We start from the raw sequence: 25,600 nt of genomic DNA, 5'->3' as shown, positions 1-25,600 counted from the left end.
TGAAACTCATTAAAAAACATCCATAAACCCTTTTATAATTCCCACCATAAAAAGTTCACTCCTGATGTCGTTATGACACAATTTACGCTAGGTCACGGGGTGAAAAATGCCTCCAGAGAGTAAAATGAAATTGTGTTACATTTTGACTGCAAAATTACAAAAGCGTGCTAATTTGAATGATGCGCTGTCTCCGTCAATATACGTGGGAGGATGGCGGAAACATAACACGCTAGGAATATAAACTTATTTAAGCTTCATTTCAATTTCATTTTAAATATATATTTTTTAATTTTATTACTAAAAAGACTAACGTGCGCAATCTATTGTCACCATCAGTCAAATATCATTACTAGCAAAAATATTTGTTGCATTGCGTGAGCGTTTAAACTTATAAGAATGGATTTCTCCAGCATTATAATTGAGTTTTCAACGTCAGTGTAAACTACTTAAAAGAGATTCCTACAAATTGGATCATACTTTTTGAAAATGGAATAAAGATAATATACCGTTGTTTATAAAGTACGTTCATGTAAAAGGATCTGAGATTATAAATGTGTGTAAATATCTCAAAAAGGCAAATCGGCCTAATTAATAATAAAAGAAAAAATATGGAAAGAAAACGAAAAAGGAAAAAGGTACATTTTAATTATGTAATGTGTGTGTGTTGTGTTTGTATCAGCCCTGGATCAGCATTATGCTGTGGGGCAGACGTGTTCCATAGCGCTGGTCATTCTGCCACAATATAACGCTAAATTCTTAATGATTTAATTCACTACGTTTGTATGTTTTCACTAACTTTGTTTTGCTACTGCCATTTGTATATTACGGGTTTGTAAATATAATCTTCAAGCAAGTGTAATCACTACCTACAGAATCTCTTAGTTTATCAATCCAATCATGTTGGAAAAATATAAATAGTGTACGAAACATGTTTGTTATAAATTTTTAAATAAAACTCAACTGCATTTATGATATTTTATTATCGAAATGAGAATAATTTACATTGTAAAAAATACACATACTCAGTAAACATTACTCTATTTTAACAATTTTTGGCTCTAGACAATTTTTGATACTTGTAAAACATTCGATCAGTTAAATAAATGCTAAATCAATTTTATACCTGATGATGATCTACGTCCTAATTTTCTTTGGCATAAATATAGTATTTTTGAAATATAAACACTAGAACTGCTGACCATAGTGAAGTAGGCTGCATTTGGAACAAACAAAGTGTTTGAACTAGTTGCTACGTTCACATATAAACAATAATATAAAGATCGGATTATATGAGTTCAATTATTGATTTATTTGACAAAAGGCCTATGTAACATTTTCTATTTAAACTGCAACCACTTTTCAGAATCTAAATATATTTCACAGAAGGCTTTGTAATTTGTAACTTACTCTAGATATAAACTTATCTACTTAACATTTAAATGTATTAAAAATAAAAGCTGCATCTTTGGAGTATTTTACGCTAATGTAGGGGTTAAACTAACAAAGTACTCAAAAGTTCTGCTTATTATTCATTGTATTCGGTTTACTTTCGCCTAACTTCACAGTTTATTATTTAGTTTTTTGATGTAAAAATGAATATGTTTGCATTTGCCAATTTTTGTTCCTTGTTCCTAATTTATGTTCAAATTACATTGAAATCTTTTCACATTTCATTATTCTTGCACTATTTAATCAAGGTACAAAGATTTATAGGTATCAGATATCTGCATCTGTTACATTGATAACATTTTTTGTTCCAAGTAAGACATGCATGTAATCTCGTGATGTTTCCTTCTAGCATTAATTGCGCACGCGATAGAATAACTACGGTTAGTTCACCTAACTACGCTGTCATATAAGCATATCATACAATTCAACCAACCGTTTAACTCATTGTACATTTAGTTTGACGGATTATTTCTGAAAATAAAAATGCAAATGTGGATATTTACTATGCAATACTTGACATATTTCACCGAAAAGCTGCAAATTATTCTGACATTTGCCAGTAAATCCCCACATATACCTACAATTTTATTGAAATACTGTCACAAAGGAGATAAGCGATATGTATTTTATTATAAGACAACTATCAAAATACTAATTGACTAACCATTTGCGGAATATTGACGTCGCTGATCCTAGCTATTTCTAATTATGAAAAGGCAAACGAGGTTCTTTTTCTTTCATATAGCAACACTTAACATCTAATGTCTAGGATAGGTAATTGAAAGTAACGCATCTGCTTGTAATAAATACTATTAGGTATAAAATCTAGTGCAGGGCGCCTTAAGGGAAACAGACTTGCTATATAATTTTACGATTATAGGTAATTGTAATTTGTACCAAGCGAAACAGTATCTAAGTAGTCCATATAAATAGTACAATTTATCAATATAGAGTTTAAATTTCATGAAAAAATAATTATGAAAGACTGTGGTGGGTAACATGAGGATTTCTTACATAATAAATATGATTATGTCAACTTAACCTATTTATTAACATATGAAACGAAAGTAACAGAAAAAAGCTCTCATAGATACAGCGACAAAGTCTACACAGAACATCGACAGTCATCTCTTATTATATTTATTATACAGTGATTTTAATATTTTTACACTCCACGACTCCACACCGGAAAACAAATTCAAATTTGGAATACAAATAAAATTATCTTTGGACGGACAGTACAGATGCTAACCCAGGTAGAAAGTAAGCAAACAGAACTGGCCACTGACAAAAAGGAACAAAAAGGATTGAAATATAAATTTAAAAATGGAACAGTGTGGAATTACGTAAGGTTATTTCGCCAGTCTTCCTGCGGGTGTGCCGCCGTGCAGTTGGTTGCGCACCACCTGGATTGCGTTGTTGGCGGGCAAGGATTCCCACCGGGTCGTTGTCGTCTTATTATTCTTCTGGTACGTAGGGCCGAGCCGACGCAGCCGCCGTCACTACGGCACGGACTCCACTGACCCCAGTCAGACACTCGACAATCCAGCAACCCTAATTAAAAGGAGCTTAATGTTAAAGTGCTTAGAATTAAAATTATGCTCGGGAAGAGTAAACAGATATATAAGGTATATTGCAGTGGCAAAACAGATGTTATATCTCTCGACACAGCTGGGTTAATTATATTCGAGGGAGTTTATCTAATTAAATTTCTCATGAAATATTACTGTCACAAATATTGTTATAATACAATTATTTATATCTATTTTGTAGTCTTTAAATCAATAGAATATAATATCATACTCAATTTGCTAGTTGGAACATAGTTATTTGGCAGACTTTTGACTCTTTATGATTAAACAAGTTAAAATAATCGTATTATAATTCAATAAGAAAAGTTGGAATTTGAAACATTTTATTTATTTTTAAGCCTTGATTTTGAAGTATCTTTATTATAAAGCAATTCTTCTAAACGTCACGATTAAACCAATCTTATAACATTTTGATATTTCAGCACTTAGTAAAAGATTCACGTGACACACACATATATAAGGTGAGTATAGAATTTGCATTAAATACTATTAATCGTCTTACTAGCTCTTTTTCTCTTCCTCCTCTCTGCTGGATCTGTATTATCAGCTCGTAGCTTGCGGCGGCGGCGTGCCCTATATCTCCTCGCTAAGCTGCGTAAAGCTGAGCGCTCGCTGGCAGTAGGCCCGGATGTCGGCACCTCATTTGCTGATCTTGGCTCCTCAGTTGAGGACGTGTTGTTCATTCTAATAATCGTACAGACAAAATAAATTTGGAACGTGCGACATGACGCATTTTGAAGCGTTTTACGACTGTCACACACTTTTTGTTCTCTTTTATAATTGTGGCTCTTCAATTTAAAAGTTATTTTAAAATTGGAATGGAAAGCACTAACTATACTCATATCTTTGAAAACCTACACTGGCTAATGGACTTGTATTTATGTCATGTAGATATAAGAAAAACTATTTTTATTAAATTCGTAATGATGAAAAACGCCGAACGAAGAACCGTATGGTATAGTTAAATCACAGTTACATTTTCAGAACAGCCACTAAAAGTACTTAACTAACGCTTTTGTAAACTTAAGATTTTAAAGCTATCTATTTAAAATCACTTGACAAATAAGTCTCTTATCATCGTCTGCATCGAAATATCAGATTGAAAAGCTAATTAACTGCAGAATATGCTAATAAACTCCATCTTTAATATTCACTTTTTTTTATAGAGCAGTCTTCGGACACATATTAAATGATCATATTGTTCTAAATTTGAAAAAAACCAACTTACATTGAATAATATGAATATGCACCATCTGGCGTTGTCATGGAACCTTCAGAGTAGATCCTGGGTGCTTCATTTCTCTCTACCTCTTCAGCTATAGAGAGAGCGCGATTGCCGTCCAACACATCTATGTTATTGTGGCTTAGCTTATCCAATTGAAGAACGTCGTATTTACGGTCATCACTATCGCGGTGGAACACTTCAGAGAGTTCGTATTCTCGCAGCTATGATAGAATAAAAATACATATTTAAAAAGGAAATTAATTAAATTTATTTTATTGTATTATCAATAATGCTGTTACGTTGTGACGTGTTAGATTTTTTTCATCCCTCTCTCTGGTTTTTATGGTCCGATCTTGACCTTGTCTTTATTTATCCATTCCAAAATAACTAACTAAATGTGTCCTACTTTTATAGATAGTTTAAAACGATATACCTTCATAAGTAAAGCATCTTAATTATTCAGAGCCAGGTGATTATATATTTAAGCTTTTAAACAGAGCGACTCGTTTAAATTTCAAAAACTACCCTTACTATTCACGTGAAGGTTCTTAATGAAATGAATTTTAGAAATAAACATACATAAAAGATATGAGAAATTCTGGAAATGTAATTCATGTGAGTGATGTACCTTGCTAATTATTTAGAACGGAAGTTCAACAACTATTATATGTTAATTGGACAGCCACCTGCCTGCGTCCTGCCCTCAGCCATTTTTAGTTCAAGCAGGTAATTAACTAACAACCCGAAATTATTAATGTTTCGGGCCAATGAAAAACAAGTTAGACAGATTGACACCGTCCTCAAATACTTACTAATTTTTTTTAATTAAGTTATGTATTTACGAATCTATATTGTAATATACACGCAACTATGAATAAACTTACTTTAATAAATTGAAACGTGGCTATAGGCGGTAGTCTTCTTAAATGCGGGTAGAAGAATGATCCCGCGGGATGGGAGGGATAGCGGGACGTGATTCGATAGGCCACACCTTGCGGTGCCGTCGGCCAGTTCGGTGCTGTGAATGTGAAGCCGTTGTCTGTGCCCGCGTCCAGTGGGTCAACCTAGTCCAAAGGAAAAAAGGTTTATTCTAAGATCATTGTTGAATCGTCAACGACTAGTTACTATCGGCTTGGTAGACGCTGCGTAGAGGTCTTCTTTGCAGATTTTACTGCATTTACATTTAGCTGAGATTGTCTGACGACAAGGCAGAATAACACCTCGTAAGTACCACCAAAAATACTTGTATCACCTCGACGTTGGTCGTTCTACAACTTAGTGCTGATTTTTGCGTCGCGACACTACTATATGTGGAACCATCTGCCTGGAGTATTTTTGAAACAATTCTACTTAAGGTCTTTCAAGAAATGAGCGTACCAATTCTCACAATCCCGGCATCACACCAAGCCTTCTGACATTAAGAGTGTCCATAGGCGGCAGGTCACTTAACACGATATAAAAAAAAAACAAATTTAATAAACTACGTATTGTTTTATATATGTCAATATTCGCTATTCACATTTTTGTATTTGGAATTTGATAAACAGGGCTCGTTTCATAGTAAGGTAAGTTACTTGTAAAACATCGTCTATGATTTATGTGTATAGGGAAGATTAATTTTGAAAAGCAAACCGTAATTTATTATATCTAAAATAGTGCAATTTACTTCAAATAATACCTCAATTGTAATGCTGTCCAGCCAATTTCCGTCGACGCACAGATCAAAACTATCCACACCGATAAACCAATCTGGGGACGGTATCATTCTGGCCATCACTGATACCTGTATGAAGAAAATATATTACATACAACTTTTTACTTATAGAATTCATGCGTATATTTCGACTAAAAATAAGACGACATATATGTATAGAGGAATAAATTAGGTATTCAACGAAAAGATAGTAAGAGTCGTAAAAACCTCAATAAAAACAAAATTTCTTACTTTCTATACAAATGGCATAATTGCTGTATGATATATTAGAAAGATTTCTTATAAAAATAATTTGCTTCAGTTTAAAAACAATTTCATTAAATCATTCCGGTTTCATCAGAAACTTTTTATGACCGTTGAATAGAAATGCTAAATCACTTTTCTCATTATACTTCAGTAAGGCGAAGCTTATTTTGTTTTTATTACAGCTTATGTTCTTGACAGAAATGACATCTCTTTGAAGTGATATTTCAACCACTTGCGCCGCCTCGTTCATTCTTAATTTCTTCGATAGAAAAATATTTTAATACTTAGATGTTGAACCAGTATTTCAAGTGTACATTTCTCCTTAAAATCTCATTCATATGTAGAGTGCAAACATGATATGAACATTTAAAAACACTACATTATAAGAGACAGAAACGTTCAAGGTTGAAGAAATTTATGATTCATAATATATTTAAAATAAGGTCAAACCGATTTATTGATAATGAGTCTTTTTCCTTAAATTTCATTATATAATTACAAGGCTGTATTAAAATTATATATAACTGTCTAACATACATAACTATAAGTTATTTATGAAAACTAAATAAATAAGTCTACTTAAAAAAAACTAATTTGTCTAGACATAACTTGAAACTTACAGAAAGACGGACGAAACACTAATTTTGTTAAAAAGTTCAATAACTCTAGATACGTAATATAATCTGTACCAACAATAGATATAAAATATATAATCTATTTTACCAATTATTTCCTAGTGTTAGTGGTACTGCTAGTTATTTTGATTATTTCATAACTTCGTCTGCTAATATATATTTCAATGTCAACTGTCAATGTTTTACCATTTAACATTAAATAAATATATCATCTTTTTATAAAAAAGCCATTTAAAACAGCGATATCGTTAATTTTCCAACCATCATGTTGACAAATGAACTCGAGCAAAAAAACGCAACGAAACAGTAAACAACAAAAATTAGTCTTAACTGGCAATAAAATGGCTGCGATCGCGATAAATTTTCCCTTTTATTACCGCTCCATTTCAATGGAGTGCTGTTTTTTTTACTGACGTGTAATTATTGTTTGCATTCGGGAACATTAATTAGTGCCGAAAAACGATATTTTCGACCAGTACGATGGCTTTATGTAACGAGAATTTAATTGCGAAGTATCAGTTGTTCATTGTTGTTCGTTTATCGTTATCAGTTTCATGGAAATGATACGATTTCATTCACATTTTAATTATCTGTACATATATTTATGGGCGTTCTGTAGTGTGGTTTATTAATGCTGGTTGTTAATAATGATGTTGATAATACGACATGGATAATGGTTCTAGGCATGTAGGCCGCCAATTAAAGCACATTTATTTTATTAATTGTTACCTCTACTCATAGTTCCATTATAAATATATTAAACCTTTAATGGTTTTTAGTATCTGTTTTCTAGTAAGAATCAACCGCGTGTTACTCACGTAAATCTATATCAGTGACTAATATCAAAAAGGTAGTAAACCCACATTTTTTAACATAAAACAATTATCTTCATAACTGTTATGTTGGTTGTACAGATAATTATTATTAGGATACAAGTATGTTATTCTTACACAGATGCACCAGAATTAGATTAAAATGAAAATTTGTTTAAATGTATATAAAATATATAATGTAAAATTTATCTGAATAAAGGCTATTATTATTATTATTATGTTATTCTTACCCGAGAATGATTACCGTCGACGAAGAACTCAGACTCACTCCGGCCCGCACCCTGTCCAATAGACGGTGCGCCGAAGACGTCCAGAGTACCAGGACTAGATCCCAGACTGTCCAATCTGCCAGTCTCAGCAAACTGCTTTATGGCTGGTGATACCCGTCTGCCCAAGTGGAATAAGACGTATGACCGGCTATGGGATACCCCTACAAAAAAAAATAATACAAATAATTAATTAAATTTTTATTATCCCTCGAATCGCCTTCATTTGTTTTCTGTATCTTTAAACATACAGGTGCAGTTGTCGTTCATGTACTGTATGGACAGAAAATTCAAATACACATATTTAATGTATTCAGATGACAAACTTACAGTTTGAGCAGGTTAAATTAAACAAAATCGGTTTGTTAGTAATATTATTGCTGTCTTTCAAACAATAATAAAATTTTAACATCTATATTAAAACATTGAACTCATTCGTTAGTTTAGCTTTTATATTTAAGAGCACAAGGATAGGAAAGTATTACCTAAAAAATATTCAAATTATGTTTAATAAAACAAAAATAATCGAGAGATGTTTTGAATTCCATCAAACAAAAATTTATACAAAAGATTGTACGAAAATTAATAAAAGTCCAAAAACAAAAACAAAGTATATTCTAAAAGTAATGAAATATCTCCAAAGTTAAAGAAAAATAACCCGATAGTATAAAAAGTTTGGAGATCAACACCCGGGCAAAAAGATCAGGGACCGGAACGGATTAAAACTTTCCTCCGATCTCAACAAATACCGTTTATATTTTTTCATGAGTTTTATGTTTACGAAGCAATTTGTTACCCTTTTTTGCCTTTCACAGTCCATCTAAGATTTAATTTAAGTTCATTAAGCTACGCTGTAAAAGGCTGCATTTTGTGTATTTTTTTTCCTAGACGAAACTTTTCGTACCAATCAGTACCTCGTCGTTTTATTTTAGCTTCAACTTAATAAATATAACAGGTATTAAAAGTAGTCAACTATAACAACATATTTTAAAATGTGAAGAAACAGATACTGTACCTATGAATAAAATGGAATTAAATTCAAACTTAAATCATATGATACGTTACCAAAATTAAGCGTTTTTATTTCGCAATTTTTTGTAGAACGAATTTTGAGTATTAATAGCTGAAATATAACTCCATCAAAAGGCATGTGGTTCACTGATGATTTTGAAGGCAAATCGGTAATCAGCCATTAAAACCTGCCTACGCTAAACAATTAGCATTACGCTTGCAGTAACCAGGAATATATGAAAAATAGATGGTTTGAATACTACTGTATAGTTGTATGTTTTACATACATATAAAAATAAAGCACGTCCAAATTTAGCTTGACCTATATACGTACTATATTTTCATGGAAGCACTTAGCAACATCCAATGAAGTCGTAAAAATAATTTGTTTTAAGCACTCTAAAAGCGTTTTAACGGAATCGGCATTATTATTTGTTTCAGTAATGCGTTATTGATAAATTACTCTTCAAGGGTTAAGATTAATCTAGACGATACGTCATCGTTATATGTGACTTACATATGTAAAACATCAAAACATATATATTTGACATTTTGTCATGTTTAAACTATCTTCAAATAAAAAAAAATCAAATCCGTAAAAGTCAAACTTTAAATAAAATGATACACGCAGCTATTAGTTAGATCGATTTGATAATACGAAATTTTTCGATCATTTTTATTAAAAGAAAATTATTTAGCGCTAATTTGATGCAGATTTACATAACTCGACGTTTTAAGTGCTTTACGACAATATAATATAATAGGTTCCAGTATATACCTACCTTATAAAACAATAGCTGAAGTATCTGCACCTTTAACGAGTATACATTTATAATTGTAAAATTATACCTTTCAAATAGTTCTACATTCGCTTGGGAAATTCTCCTTTGTAAAGGGTCTCAAATTATGTTTACTAGAATTGTTAAACACTGCAAATTTGAATAAAAATAAATTATGTACCTCATTATAATTTACTTAGATTATATTTAAATAGAAACGATGGAACCGATCTGAACAAAAAAAATATAATTTATTACTCCAAAGAATACAATGTAAGTAACACACTAGTATGGATGTTTTCCAAAATCTATAATACTAGTACCTTTACGCAACAAACTGCGGATAAAACTGCAATGACATATGATATATAGCGTTAAGGTTTTACTCTTTTATCTCTGACCCGTTGCACTGAGACAAAACCTCTTTGCAACAGGCGTGATCCTAGTTAGTACTTTAAAAGACTGGTAAAATTCGCTCCCAGTCATGGGTGTAAATTACTAGAGCACAGTGCCTGTGCGACCGTCGTAGTGATTTTATGTATTTTGTTTGGCTTCACCGAAATTACTCCCATATCATGTTTTTATATTAATTAAGAGGTTATTTGGCAAATTTGTTAAGTCTTTCAGTATATGTAGTAAGCACACACATTAGTATAAAAAACTCTAGTCTAATTAATTTTCAAACGTCCTCTATGCTCTTTAATTAACTGACTCAATAATAAAAGAGATATCAACGTGTCTTTTTGTCTCCGCTTCGAGCTATAATAAGCTCTGACTTGTATATTTTGCTTCAATTAATCATTATTAAAACCAATATCGTAGTAAATTGCAATCATTGTTTACATTACGCATGAGTCATGAGTTGATGAACTTGCGAGTTGCCAGTTGGCTTCGTTACAAATCTGAGAATACATGCACTACTCTAAAAACTAATAATCTCAAAATACTTCGTTATCTACATTTATAATGTCGTTACGCACCGCTCATTATAATTATTTTTTCGAGATCGACTGAGATCGAATAAGTTCTTTACTGTGATAAATTTAATAACAACTTATTTTTGTCTTATATTCTAATTACAACCATTTCAAAAGGCTCTATAGAACTAAAGTGATTAAGAACACGTACCTAGAACTAATGGGCTTGTTTTGCCAAGCCGAAGCTCTTTTCCTAATTTCTTTTCGCTGAGAAAAATAGCTGAATCTATTTAATGATAGCATTAAATTCTGTAGTTTTTGCTCTTCTAGATCTGAATTGTTCTTGCTGAACAATTGTTTTTCCTTGTTGAATTTATGTCAACAGAATATGGAACGTTTAATGTCTGGGAAAAATTAGAAAAGAGTTCATGTGTGACATTATCTATATTAAACAATTTGTATTTTTTTATAGAACAGGGGGCAACCGGGCAGGAGGTTTACCTGATGTTAAGTGATACCGCCGCCCATGGACACTCTCAATGCCAGTGGGCTCGCGAGTGCGTTGCCGGCCTTTTAAGAATTGGTACACTCTTTAAAAATATTTTTAATAATTTATATTATAAACCCAAGTATCAACATTGTCAACATCTCATGGATTTTAAACTTAACTTTCAGATATAATTTTTTATATCAAACATAAGTAAAGCTAAAGTACTTGAAATATAGAGGTGTTCCAGTAAAAATAATTCAGATAAAAAGGAATCGTGACAGTATAGGGCACCATTAGTCTAAATTAAGCCGTGTTAAGAGCATACTTCCACGAACTTCTCAGGTATTGAACGCGATGCGATAATCGAGTCACAATTGAATCGTTGCCAACTGAGTGAATAATCGATGGAGTCCTCGTAACTATGACACGTTCCGTTATGTAATTTTGGAGCAGCTTGGTGGCGCTTCGATAAATTTAAGTGTTAACACTTTAAATATTGTAATCTCTAGTTATTGTCAAGTTATAAAGCAATGAATACACAAATAAAACTTTTGTTTGCTATCGCCAAAGCCTAGAATTTTTAAAGCGAAGGAATAGGTTTACAATTGTGTGTTTTTTAAACTATAGTATTATCGAACTGTAAGTCTGTGTCTTCATACAAAATTTTAATGTTTTCTACCTTTACATTTTCAAATATATGTATGTACACTAGGGACTGTGTCACACAATAATGTGTTACATTAATAAAATATTCCATAACATAGTAAATAATAAATATTTAATGACGAATTAAAATAAGATAAACGTAATAAATTGCTCACATCATTAGAAATATTCGTACGACCAGACACCTCATCAAAATATCTTGTGTCGCCCAAATTACCCCCTTAATAATCCCTTCAATTTGCAGTTCCCTCGAAAACGGATCGAATGACGAAACACGACCAATTTACGTCCGTGTAGGCGTCGATAAACAATGGGTAATCTCTTAAGATGTACAGTTTATATCCAAATAAAACTGTTGGCTTTCCAGTTCGAAAGTTGAAGTGTTAATACCCTTGAAATATAAGTCATGAAGATTTACAATTATCTGTGATTTAATAAATCATATGTCAGTTTTAAATGGACGAAATCGTTCACGACGTTTAATAATAATATACAATTACTAATCGGTCTAAAAAACAAAAAACTATATTTTTAATTATTTAGGACGTTTGGCACATCGTTAGTACGATTTCTATTTTAGACGCCGTAAGATGGAAGACCCTAATAGATAGAATTAATATCTGGTTCTCCCACTTTCAAAAATATAAACTTTGCTTAGTACGTTTATAGTTTTGTATTTGCCATAGCCAAAAGATAAAACGAGAGAGAAGCCTCCAAACATAAACTTAACTTAGCAACTTACAGCTAAAGTTATTTTAGCCGAAAAAGTTTTTGGGATAGTTGGAGTACAGACAAGTAAATTCTCTCTATACAAAACGGCGTTTTATACAGAACATATATGTATGATATTTCATTTCTAAATTATATTTTTATAGCGCACTATCGGCACAGTATATAATGAAATCTAAAGCATGTTTAGGTTTCATCTATTTGTTTTTCAGATAATAAAAACTAATGTACGTTGTTTATTTTATTATATATTTATCTAACAGCTTTTACTTATGAATATTATAAGACAAAACACTAAGAAAATACAGAAAGCCAAAACAGATTACATACATAAACTATATATGTATATAAAACAGAAAACAAGCAAGTGCATTAATAGACAGACATACATTTAAAAATATAAAAACTAAAGTAAACTGATATTTAACATTTAAAAATAACAAATAATACTTAGAATTTAAAACTACTACTTAAACAAAATCAGATTCTTCTCGCTTCTGCAAGTACTTCTTGACATCTTTCTATTTGAGGTGGAAAAGATCAATATCCTGATAATGGATGTCATAGTTACAATTTTAATAATTGTGACGGTTATAACGTAAAAAATATTTTTTATTCTTTTTACACTGTTATTAACTTAAATGGTATATTGGTATATAATAAATACCCTTAAATAAATGAACTCCTCAGGTCGCGTATCTGTATAAAAGTGACGTAAAATCTACTGAACGGGTTTTAAATTGTTATCACCAATTATAAGTGTGATTCCTGTGGAAGTGTTTTATTGAAATTCACTCTAAATGCCCTATTTGAACTTACGAAGCATAACGCACACTGTTCGAATAATTTCCTAATACGTTCCCTTCCAAATACCTTCCGTACTTCCCGAAACACAATAGTGTTGCGTTGTGATCTTGTTTCCTGTCACTATCGATAAGTGTCTATTTTAGTGACCAGCCCTGGCTCTCAGCCAATCCTAGGTCGGATGAATGCAACGGGATTGTTAAAGGTTGGACTCGAAATAGGCAATAAGTTTCTTTATTAAGTTACTATGACGTTAATAGATGGGCAGAAGTAATTTATAGTGTCTTTTATTATATTGCACGAGTTCTCTTGTTTAGAATAGGGGAGGTCAGACACATTGCTAATAAAAGATTTGTTACAATAATGAAATACCAATTCTTAAAAGGCCGGCAACGCACTCGCGAGCCCTCTGGCATTGTGAGTGTCCATGGGCGGTGGTATCACTTAAGATCAGGGGAGCCTTCTGCCCGTTTGCCCCCTGTTCTATTAAAAAAAAAAGTGAAATAAGTACCAACCCATGGTCAATTTTAAATATGGTTTATTGCGAAGAATAAGTAATCAATACTTTGGATGGATGGACTAGCGGAGTAAGTACAATATAAATAATGCGGTTTAACAAACTATATTATTATTTTAAAATTTATTTATTATTTACTTTACTATATTTATTAATTTATTTATTTTAAATTCCACAGATAAATTTACTTACAGAAACACATATAATAGGTATACTGTAATAAAAATATTATATATATAAACTTACCTATTACTGTTTTAAACATAAACTAGTTCTTCACTGCCTTATACGTAAATAATAAAAATATTAAATAGCAAAATTGTAAATGACGCGTTCTACTAAAAATGAGCGCAAATTTAAAATGAAGCTAATTTTACCATCGTCGAGCTTGGAGATACTTTCACAACTAATTCAAAAATAGAACAGTATTTTCTGAAAATAGTTTTCACCCTCATAATTTCATTTACAATTAAAAATTTATCCATCAAAGTAAAAGTTTGAAGTACCTTTCATAACTGGATGAGCGAATTTATATTTCAGTACAATGATACTTTTAATTAATATTTACACTTTAACTATTCAGTCTAAGTTTCTTTACATCTCACAGTTGCTGAATTGAGATTTATTAAATAAAATAAATTAAGTATTTTAAAGCTGGACACCTGTTGAATTAGGTTGGTGACATATTTTATTTTAAATTTAAAATTTAAATCACATTTAAATTTACTTACAAATCACTAAGATGTACACTTCTTAAGAAGTGATACATCTTAGTGATTTTGTCATTGTTCTCTTTCCATATGACTGAACAAAAACAATCGAACGAATGACGTAGTCTTGCTCTTTCGCAAATTTTCTAAACATTTTTGACATTCATAAGCATGCCCTAAGATGCATCTATACTGAATAAACGAATTTTGATTTGATTTAATTTGATTTGATCCTACGAGCCAAAACGGCCAATGTATGAACGGAAGATATGGTACTAAAAATTTAAAATCATTTTTAAATGCTAATTGAATATCAAGATAAAATAGTCAAAAACAAAGAAATGTGCCACGATTACTGCACACATAAAAACCAATACTTTTTTGTACACTAAAACTTACCATAAACACGTGACCATTGAGCAGGTGGTCGCCAGTCCGGATAATGTTTCGGAAATTTCTCTCTCGTCCAATAAGTGTGTAACACCATCTTATACACTGTCATCTTATCCGGGTTACACGAATCGGAATCGGTCGATGACAGCGCCGCCGCTAGCGCGGGAAGTAACAACACTAACCACATTTTATCGATAAACATTGTCCCAACACTAGGAAGCGTTCATGATGTTACAATTCGACCCCCATCGGAACTGGAACAAAAGAAAAAGTCAATTAAAACATTTTTTGTCTTAACAATTCGTAATGGAAACATATTGAATTTAAATTTAGAACATTTTTGTACTATCGAAAATTATTTTTGATGTTTCGGCGACTCCACCGTTAAACCCTAGACGACTCGATGTAATTAATTATCAACGACCTCTATTATTTGCTAATATTTTTTTTATTTTAGCGACTCCTCGTTTAGTAGTTTAGTTCATCACGGGAGTAAGTCTACATATTACTGTTTATAGTGTTGATATATTTTATTCTAAATCAGTAACATCTTTTTTGCCTTTATTACCGAAAGCCAAGACAGTCACCGCCACCAACGCAAAGTAATTTTGGCAGATCAATCTAAATGAATGGACAGTTCAATTATAGCCTCTTCATTCATGGAATCCTGATATATCTTCACCAATATTTACTTTATCTGAGGCAATTGATACTGTGACGTAAAGGTTAAAGACCTGGCTATTTTTGTGCCTTTGAGGTGATGCCGTTTGAATAAACACTGGGATTGTTATTCCAATGAGGAGGCAGTATATCTGTATTAATGAGAGCTTGCTTTAACTCGCAATTGGCCTTAAATAAGCTTTGATTCCCGTCAAAACAATGCTGCGTGTAGATTTACTTGCCTTAAAATGGTTAATGAAACAAATGTCGAAATGTTATCCCATTGGGGAATTGGGGGACATTCAAATGTATTTATGCAATATATTTAGTACAAACAGCTCCTAAAATAACAGAATAAAAATAACAGTTTAGAATGTGTCTGTCTCAGTAAAAAGACAGCTAAAGCAAATTTTTTTCTACGTACATATTACAGTATTAAAGGTCACAAGTAGTAACATTAATTGACATTAATTTTGAAATTCGAATAAAAGTTCACCAACCTCGCGTTGGCTTTTACAGTAATTAGTTTTACAAAAAGAACATTGTTCTCGGTTTTCGCGATAAGAACATTTTCAAATAGAACGTATTTTTCTTAATTTTTGTGCAATTCAAGCAGATACATTAAGGGAATAAAATTCGACCCCTATTCGAACTAATAACAAGATTGTTTTCATTAATCGATTTTTCTCAATGAAAGCTTTCGCACGCAGAGGACTGTCTAAGCGAATCACCTTCAAGTCTCATTCCATTGTTCTACCCGTTTTCTAAGCCGGTCACGTGCCCACCAATGAGAAATATGACAGCTGTCTCATTTAGTTATAGATAGAGCTACGTGCAGAATTCAATGGTTCCGATTTAAAAAGAGGAGAGGAACAATTATAAGGATCAGTTTGCGTGCTGAAATAGAACGAAATTCGGCCAATTACCTTTTATCTATGCAATAGAGAAAACGTTTGGAGGTTATCAAATAGTTTTTGTATAACTAAGAGGCTTATTTTCGTATTTCCAATAATTATACAATAATAATAATAAACATAAAAATTTTAGGCGAAATTAAAAATAGTTTAGAAAAGTCAATTATCGTTTCTTTATTAACTATATACAAACATACGGTTAATTTGTAAGGCCACGCCAAGCTAACATTAAGCCTAGAAACACTGACAATATTGCCATATATACCCAAATTATTTATGTTATTTAATATATTTTATTTATATGTTACTGTATAACACCAGACTATTATATGTTTAGTCTACATTTTCAGGCTAACAATAGTCAAGTTATCATCGTTTCTAATCAACTAAGGTACAAATACTTTCCATACACAACGGTGTATACGAAGTAATTACTAAAAGTAAAGGGAAATTCAGTCATAAAACGTTGCGTCATTAGTCGCTCGCAAAGGGTTCTATGAGGTTCTACGTCCTAGATAACTTCAAAGACGTATCTAGGTTTTAATCTCAATGAACTCGTATTTCTCAGGATATGGGCTTTGACATCAATACAGTGCGCGTGTTTAATTTCCCGTACTGAAATAGACGCCTATATTTACCAGAGCTGTTTTATAAATTAAAGACTATGAAAACAATAGAAAAAAAATATATGAATAATATTCTGTCATACAGTTTCAAAGTTAATTTAAAAAATTCGGCCGCACAGTTTTATATTTTATTCGGTACACCAAACTATTTTGGATGCTACTTCGTTCATGCTTTTAAATTTGAAAATGTCGGGTCTTCATACATCCGTTCGCCCTTAATTTTCCTCTTTCAATAGATGTTTACAACACTTCACTTCACAGGCTTCATCTGGCAATATTTTATATTTCTCATCAGTCTCAACCCATCTCAACTAATCAGCTAGGAAAATTAGTGTAAGTTATATACGAATTGGAATTTATAATAGTTAATAGCATTTATATAATATTTCTATATTAATTATTATATATAATTGAAAAACTTAAATTGGTTGGCAATAAATACTAATTGAAAAAAGAACCCTTAAAAAAATGAAGAATATGAAATCTAATATTCGTTTCGAAAAACGCGTAATAGTAATTTTTTTCAATATTATAGAGTTTCCAAGAACCGGCTAATTTTCTTTCATTTCCCCTCATTTTACGAAGTGAATTTTCCAACCCTTTGTTTTTAAATATTCCCTCGGGACAAGCGATTCGATTACATTGTTATTTCCAGTTTAATCGCTAAAGTGTGGGATTTACGTCTATGTAATGTGCACTATATAGAAGTATAGAAATGTTTTATAATTATTTAAAACATTTATGTCCTTGATTTGGGAACTGGCAGTAAATATTGCATTCATAAGTGTAAATGTTATTACCAATATGGGTAAATAATTTTTGAATTTGAATAAAAAAAACTGTGCCTTTTTAATTTTTGTTACCGAGTAAACTCAACTCAATAATTACTGGACCGATTACAAATTACGGCACCCTGTGGACGTAACATCATCCAAAAAAACAAAAATGTCCAGCTCAATTAGAACAGATCACTAGATATATTAGCAAGATCTAATAAATATAAAAAACTTAAAATAGAACAAATACCTTAAGTTATCTAAAGCTTGAGCTTTTAAACAATTCAATTAACAATATTGAACTTTGCAAGTTTCGTGAGGATAGCGGTATAATGAAGTTTTAACAATTCATGATATTGCTCAAAGTGGCGTGCTTTAAAATTTTATGCAATACTCTGGAGCTAATGCAGAGAATGTCTCGAACGGAGATGAACCTTGACCATTATTAATAATAATAAGAATCTTTATTTTTCTTCTCTCACATACAGAGACTTAGTTTTAAGCATTATACAAGGTTATAATGATTAAAACTAAGATGATAACAATTATTAATATATAAAAAAAACTTACTTTATAAATGTATGGCAATTAATAGCTCGTTAGATCAGTATGAAATTGACGCATAATTAATATCATAAATTCCGTAGAAAATCGTTCAACATTTTGTTGTTTAACCGAGAAACATTTTTAAGGATATCATAGAATTTTGTACACAAAAATGTATAGTGGTACATATCCAGTGTATATTATTTCCTAGAATGTACTTAACAATCTTATAAAACTTTACACATTTTTAAAGCAGTTTTGATTTTTAAAAACTTATAAAACAGATTAAACTAAAGTTATAATGTTTTAAAAGGGTAACTAAATTGAACTTTAAGGTAAACTTCCTAGGCAATCTTTAGTTTAGATATGCATTTTTGACACACGAATTATATTATAAGGATTGTTCCTGTATTTAATTAAAGATATGTCCGTATTTTTCTTAGATATAAAACCAATAAAATTAAAAATACATTACGATATCAATATAAAGAAAGTTAGAAATTAATAATTATTGAATATCTTAATTTACGTTAAAGTTTTTCTAACATATTTAAGTAAATGACCAAACTCTTAATAAAACATTATTTCTTATTATGTAGTATCAAAGTCCAAAATCGGTCATAGAAACGTAAAAATATTTCACTGATATACAAAAAGAATTTTAGCGAATGTCAAAAAATTTAATCAGTCGACATACATACTTGATGGTTGGTCATCAATTGTTCATCCTGAATGCATTGTCATGTTTTGTATGGGTTTTTGTAAGCTCTAATTGGGATTTAAAATTTGAGTCGCTGTTTCTGGACATTTTAAAGTTCATTCAAAATATTTTTTGTTGAGTGAAATACGTAATTGTTGGATACAGAAATTCTTCTTGGAGAATTATGTCATATACCCCTTTACGTTTAAATATATACCCAATACTTTAGTTCGTTAGGTTAAAAGTCTAATTGCACTATTGACACTTTTCTTCTAAAGGTTAAAAAGGTGCAAATAGAGTTCGTGAATCCTTATTCAGCAGGTCCTTACCATAAGGTTATCTTAACGGCTAATTTAAGTAATTGGTGAGTGCGATGCCTGCGGCTGGTACGCAGTACTCTACTTTTTTCAATACATATGCAACGTCATTTTTAGGTTTATCAATATACATATATATATACATACATACGCTTGTCGTGTCGTCAAACTTAAAGGTATGCTTGCGAACATGTGATCCATCTTTTGCAATTATTATTCACTCAATCGTAATGTATCGCGACATAATTTAATATAAATAATATAATAGCTACTATTATAAGATAATCGTTACTAGTAATGAATTTTTCAAATCTATAAGATAAAAATATTATGGCTAAGGTAGTAGAATTATAGCGTTCAACATTAAAACTACAGAAATTCATTCAATGAAAATTTGAACGAAACCGTCACCGTGAGCCGCCACAAGATCTACGATAACTCGAAAATAGATTCTAAATGGGTCATAGTAGTCGAACTACGAAGTTTATGTGAAAGATACGAACAGTTTTACACAGTTCAAATTTAGTTTTTTGATACAAAAATCTGAATATTTAGGGTAGGCCTTATAACCATAAAGTTCGCAGTGCAATCAAGAGTGACATATATATATATAAATATGCAAGAGACGTTATTATGAGTATCCTAAGAAGCATTTAAATATTTATCTACTAAGGGACTGTTTCACCAGCTATGCAACTCATACATTATTCGAAAGATAAAAGTTCCGAATAAGATACTTCGCATTTCATGACGAATAGCGCTATCTGACAGCCGTGAAACGCAAAAATAGTGTTTATCTTACCAGTAAGTAATAAATAGCTTATTTGGAACTTATCCGGACATTGTGAAACAGACCCTTAATATGATAATCTAGCGTTAAACTATTTTACTCGATCATTCAAAATATTTCTTCTTAATGGCATGGCATGACATATGGGACAGTGATACTACTGCATACATTTCACTGATCATTTAAAAGTTTATGTAAATGTTTGTTCCTTACAACTCGCAATAATGAGCTTGAACTTGCTTTTGATCTAAAAAAACAACAATATTCGAGCGCAGAACAAGAAAATGTTTTTAGCTTAATTAATCGAGCCCGCTGATGCTATAATTATTTTAAGTATAAGATATTTCGGTACATAAAATTACGGTGTACATTTTCATATTCACGTTTATATCATAGATTGCTCAGTCTTCTGTATTTTAAAACTAAATAGAGCATCTAATAGAGACACTTTGTTTGTTCCAACATTCGTAAGTATTGTTTAAGTACAGAGTTCTGCCGTTTATTTACCCTGCAAGCCCTAAAGTAGAAATACATAGTCTGATACGTTTAAAATATGCAGAAAAATGTTCTTAGAAGGCCTAATAACCAAATCTATTTTAGTATCACAGCTCTTAACACTTAAAAGCTTGGAAGCAAATAAGATATTTCCTTAACAAAATTGTGAACTATTTTTAATATTTTCAACACACCTGTCAACGCTAACACGCTCGTAGGATACGAATGAAATCGGAATAAATTGATATTTCAGCGCTTCAGTCGTTACACTTTACAAGGGAAGTCACTTTCAATTTCACTAGCGCTTTACGGCACTCGATCGTGATGTGCATACATAGACGATTTTATTTACTTAAGAATCGTGATGTTTATATAAAGAATTATTCTTTATTTTTAGATCACGCGTACATACATTTTATGATTCACACCTGATGGAATTTTATTGAATTTATATTACATTTATATAACCTTAATAATTTGTTTTCATGTTAAGATTTTTAGTTCATATGCTATTATTATATTATATTCATATGATGTTCAATTTAATAAAACCAAGATGGATTTAATGAATTTAGTGACTAATGTCTCATGAACATAATTTATGCATAATATATTTTATGATTATTTATTGCTTTCTCAACACACACAACACAAATATATTATTTAGTATCCATACCATACCTGCAGAAGCAGTGGTTTTAAATACGAAATTTTAAAATTCACTTACAACTGCCACAAAAAATATTATGGTATTTTAAAATAATTTTACTACAAACCAACACATGGTATACGCAAGGCAAAAAGTTCGAAAGCAATAACAATAAAGTTAAAAGTTGACTGCAAAAATTATGATCACAATAATTCTTGGGGGAATGCTAAATCATTGTGTGCGTCGGCTGCTAATGGAGGCAAACGTGGAATTTTTTGTACAATTGAAAAAAATTCTTTGCCGGAAATGTTTGTATTTTCAACGCCTTTCTGTAATAGTTTAATATCTGCTTGATAAAAATTCTTGGGGATAGCGATAAAATATGCTTTCCGTACAGACTTGTCTAGGATATAGATTTCAAAGTTTACTTCCACTTAACTACAATAGTATAAAAGCTTTATACAATTTCGTAATTTTCTGCTAATTAGTATCCTTATTCTCCTCCCTTGCTGCCTTCTTTAGGCAAAGAAAAATGCTTCCTACATTGAATATCATACCTCTGATGGGTCACCGTCTGTTTTATAGATTGTTAACACTACATACGAATCATAATCATTCCAGTGATGTAATCATGACAGTACAGATTCTAAGTACTATATTATATGTATCAAATTCATATTTTGATTTGTTAATTTGTCTTTAAATCTTTAAATCTCATAGTAAGCTCTAATGATTAGAGATTCTATTGCTGAAAATACTTCTCTATAATGTTATTTTCGATCCTAAAACCCCCGATAATTTAATGATTACTGTATGTCTTTCTAGGGGTAGTTTTGTATAGTGTTACCATGATAATCATTTAAGTATTCTCGTTACTCCTACTCATGAAACTCAATTCTATCATTGCTCTGTAAAGGAGCTTTGGAACTCTTTACCTCTTGAAATCAGACCAGGTTAATCTATAAATTCATGTAAGAGTCTACTTTTGGAACATTTTCTTTTCGCCTTAGCAACTTATAAATTTTAACTCTAATTCGTTAACCTTGATATAAGCTTTTACTTTTGAATGTTTTTAGATTTAGATTTAGTATTGTATAATTCTAGTATTGTACTGCATTTTATTATTAATTTAGTTACGCATTTTACCTTTAGAATGTATTTTTCCTAACTAGAGTAGCCGGGAAGAAATCGCTTGTTAACGATGAGGCCACCCGCTGTTCATTTTATATTATTTTTATTCGATTTATGTAACCTGATGTTTAAGGTAATGCAGGGAAAATCAATTGTTAACAGAAAAAATAATTGCTTCAAACTTAATTAAATAGTCAAAATTTAGATTACATGTATACAAACCTTAAACTACATTTATATTTAGAAAATGTTCATCTTATAACTGAATATATATCACTTCGTTACAAAGGGATCCCGAAGGTATACCCGGGAAGTTTCCCGGGTTCAGTAGAAAGTGTTACGGGCGACAAGCACTTAATTCTCCGCTAATACAGCGGAGTATTCTCCAAAACAAACAGTGCATCAGCAGTTCAATTAAAGTATGTTAACAAACTAGATATTCATGGTAAGAACCAAAACAATTATTATCTACAACTTAAAGCCGCTTAAAATTTTCCAAATGCATATTGCATTGCATGCATATTACTAGACAGGGTTTTCAGCAGACTATTGCAGGCTTTGCATTAAAATTTATTTATATGTGTTAGCGTATGACGTATTTAAAGTTTTAATTCAATGTGCAGTTATCTTTTTTGATATCTATTATTGTAAATTTATGTAAAACAGAAATATTAATTTATTTATAAAAGACAAATATCTCTTATCATTGAGTTTTAAGTGTTGTAGTTTTGTGCCATCTAAAACAATCATAAATTCACAAACCATAGAGATGTGCGTCACAAAGAACAAATTACAATGTAAATAATAATAATTACTCAGTCAATATACAAACATCATTAAACGATTCCTAAATGAATTTAAATAAAGTGTTTACACTAACAGCAGCAATTATTTAAAACATCAAAATGTATTAATTTTCATAAGTTAATGCATAATTGTTCATGTCAAATATTGATATAATAGTATTGAAAATATTATACATTACGGTACAATATTATCGTAAAATTATTTATCGCAATGATGTACTCGTATTTTATCGACGTTGTCAATATGGATCGTTAATTTTTTAAACTATACTGAAATACATTTAATTCTGTGGTATTAACTGGTAGTTTGAACTAACAATAATTATAAAGTGGATTTGTTTTAATATTATAGGCGCCAAATGGGCACGATACTTATCTGATGTTAAGTGATATGGACCATCCATGGACACACATTAATAGAAGGCTCACAAGTGCGTTGCCAGCCTTATTCTGTGTGGCCGGTCCCTTAGCATACCTTAGCATATGAATGTATCTATATAATTCATTGTTTCTTTAAGCTTAAGATCGGTCCTTTAAACTTATTTAGGTGTATACATAATATATTAAAATTCTAATAATGCTGAATATGACATATAAAAATTGATATAGCGAAAATTTGAAACTCCCTATTTAATGAGAGATTACATTAAGAATTACATGCACTGTCTGTCTAATTTACATAAATACATATCTACTCAATTTAATTAATAGTATTTTGGAGCCTCTGGAGTTATAACTAGTTAAACCTAAATTTCATCTTCAATTATTTTAATTAAATGTGTCTTATTACATTATAAATGTTATTTTTATTATTGTATTACAAATTCTTTACGAATATCTTGAAAAAAGAGAAAAATTCAAATTCAAATTATTACACTACAATGACTACTGAATAAATTACTAAGAAATAAAGAAAGATTTCAATTAGAAATAAAAAATTATTAAAGAAAATCAAATGATGTTAAAATAGAAGCTAGCTATTCGCTTTTCTCTTCTATAAATGATGATTACATTAAATAAACATGATCATCTAAAACATGTTTGTATTTTTGTTAGGATAAATAAAATATATGGCAATTCCTGAATTAACTAAAACATTTCAGTATTCACAAGGCTCGTAGTAAAATACTCACCTATTAATATTTTAAGCACAGTCCGCGTAACACACATTTAACGCATAGTCCAATACGTGGAGCTTTCGAATTTTTCAGTACAACCCGGTAAATAGCGAGACGAGCAGAACTCACGTCCAGAACTAACGAGCCCACGGACGAAACTAGGGAGCTGAAAGTGCTCCGACCTATACCGGGCAAGAGCGAGATGGGTTTATCTGATGGAAAAGGATGAAAGAGGGTGCAGAGGTGCGCAGGAAAGAATTAGATGTTTATTGTGGTCTACGTGTACGTGTAATAGGATAAGAGAAGCTGTGCGTGAGCTTTTTCGTAGTTTCGAGTGACAGCCGCCGTTAGCGTTTTCTTGGCTGAAGTTCTGTCACTTTTGTTTATCTTGTTTAAGATAAAGCTGTTGCGTATACATTTTGCCTTCCTAAAAATAAGCAACTTCATTTGTTTTACATTTAAATGCTTACATGTAGATACTTGTTATATTATGTTTTTGTTTCTACATAAAAACAAAATTTTCATTTTTGTTTCTAAGTTTTCAATCATGGAACTAATAATTACTTCAACGATAATTACATAAGGAAGAAATTATTTACAGGCCAGTATGAAAAACACTGGTCTAATAACTAAATATAAACACTTTATAACACAAAAAAAACTTAAACTTATTGTAATTATTCTAAGTATCTAATAAATTTACGGGTTCAACGCTTTTACGCATTTACAAAATGCTTTTCCACTTCAGTAAAATCGTTTATCACAAAGTACCAATTGAACACAATTACATCCGTTTGAGACAAACATCTTTCAAAAAAGCTCTAAGCTCCCAACGACAAAGTTGTTTCACGGTCAAGAATTCATACAATGGAATAAGGTGCGAATCTTCGCAGCTTCGATAAAAAGTCAAGGAATTAAAACGATTCAAGTTTTACAAATTTAAAAACTAGATTTAAATACAAAGGCAATGTGAATGTTGATGTTGCTAATGGTTGATATTATATTTGAGGTTTTGTAACAAGAGATCATTATAACCTTTATTTATAGCTCAAATGGGAAGTCATTGGTAGACATGGCCCTTGTGTAGAGCCACGAG

The 25,600-nt window shown here is 31.0% G+C and overlaps 1 protein-coding gene across 1 annotated transcript; it reads right to left on the bottom strand.

The window, feature by feature from the left end:
• Positions 1-963: 963 nt before the first annotated feature.
• LOC110993311 (spondin-2) lies at positions 964-24,678 on the bottom strand. The gene is made up of 8 exons (XM_022259520.2): positions 24,520-24,678; positions 14,983-15,230; positions 7,925-8,124; positions 5,945-6,049; positions 5,151-5,330; positions 4,270-4,487; positions 3,544-3,725; positions 964-3,003 (listed from the first exon to the last, which is right to left on the bottom strand). The coding sequence occupies exons 2-8, from the start codon at positions 15,176-15,178 to the stop codon at positions 2,792-2,794; spliced, it is 1,293 nt and encodes a 430-aa protein (XP_022115212.1). The 5' UTR covers positions 15,179-15,230; positions 24,520-24,678; the 3' UTR covers positions 964-2,791.
• Positions 24,679-25,600: the final 922 nt, after the last annotated feature.

This window comes from Pieris rapae, chromosome 3, assembly GCF_905147795.1.
Source record: "Pieris rapae chromosome 3, ilPieRapa1.1, whole genome shotgun sequence".
NCBI lineage: Eukaryota > Metazoa > Arthropoda > Insecta > Lepidoptera > Pieridae > Pieris > Pieris rapae.
This window is presented reverse-complemented; position numbering and strand designations above follow the sequence as displayed.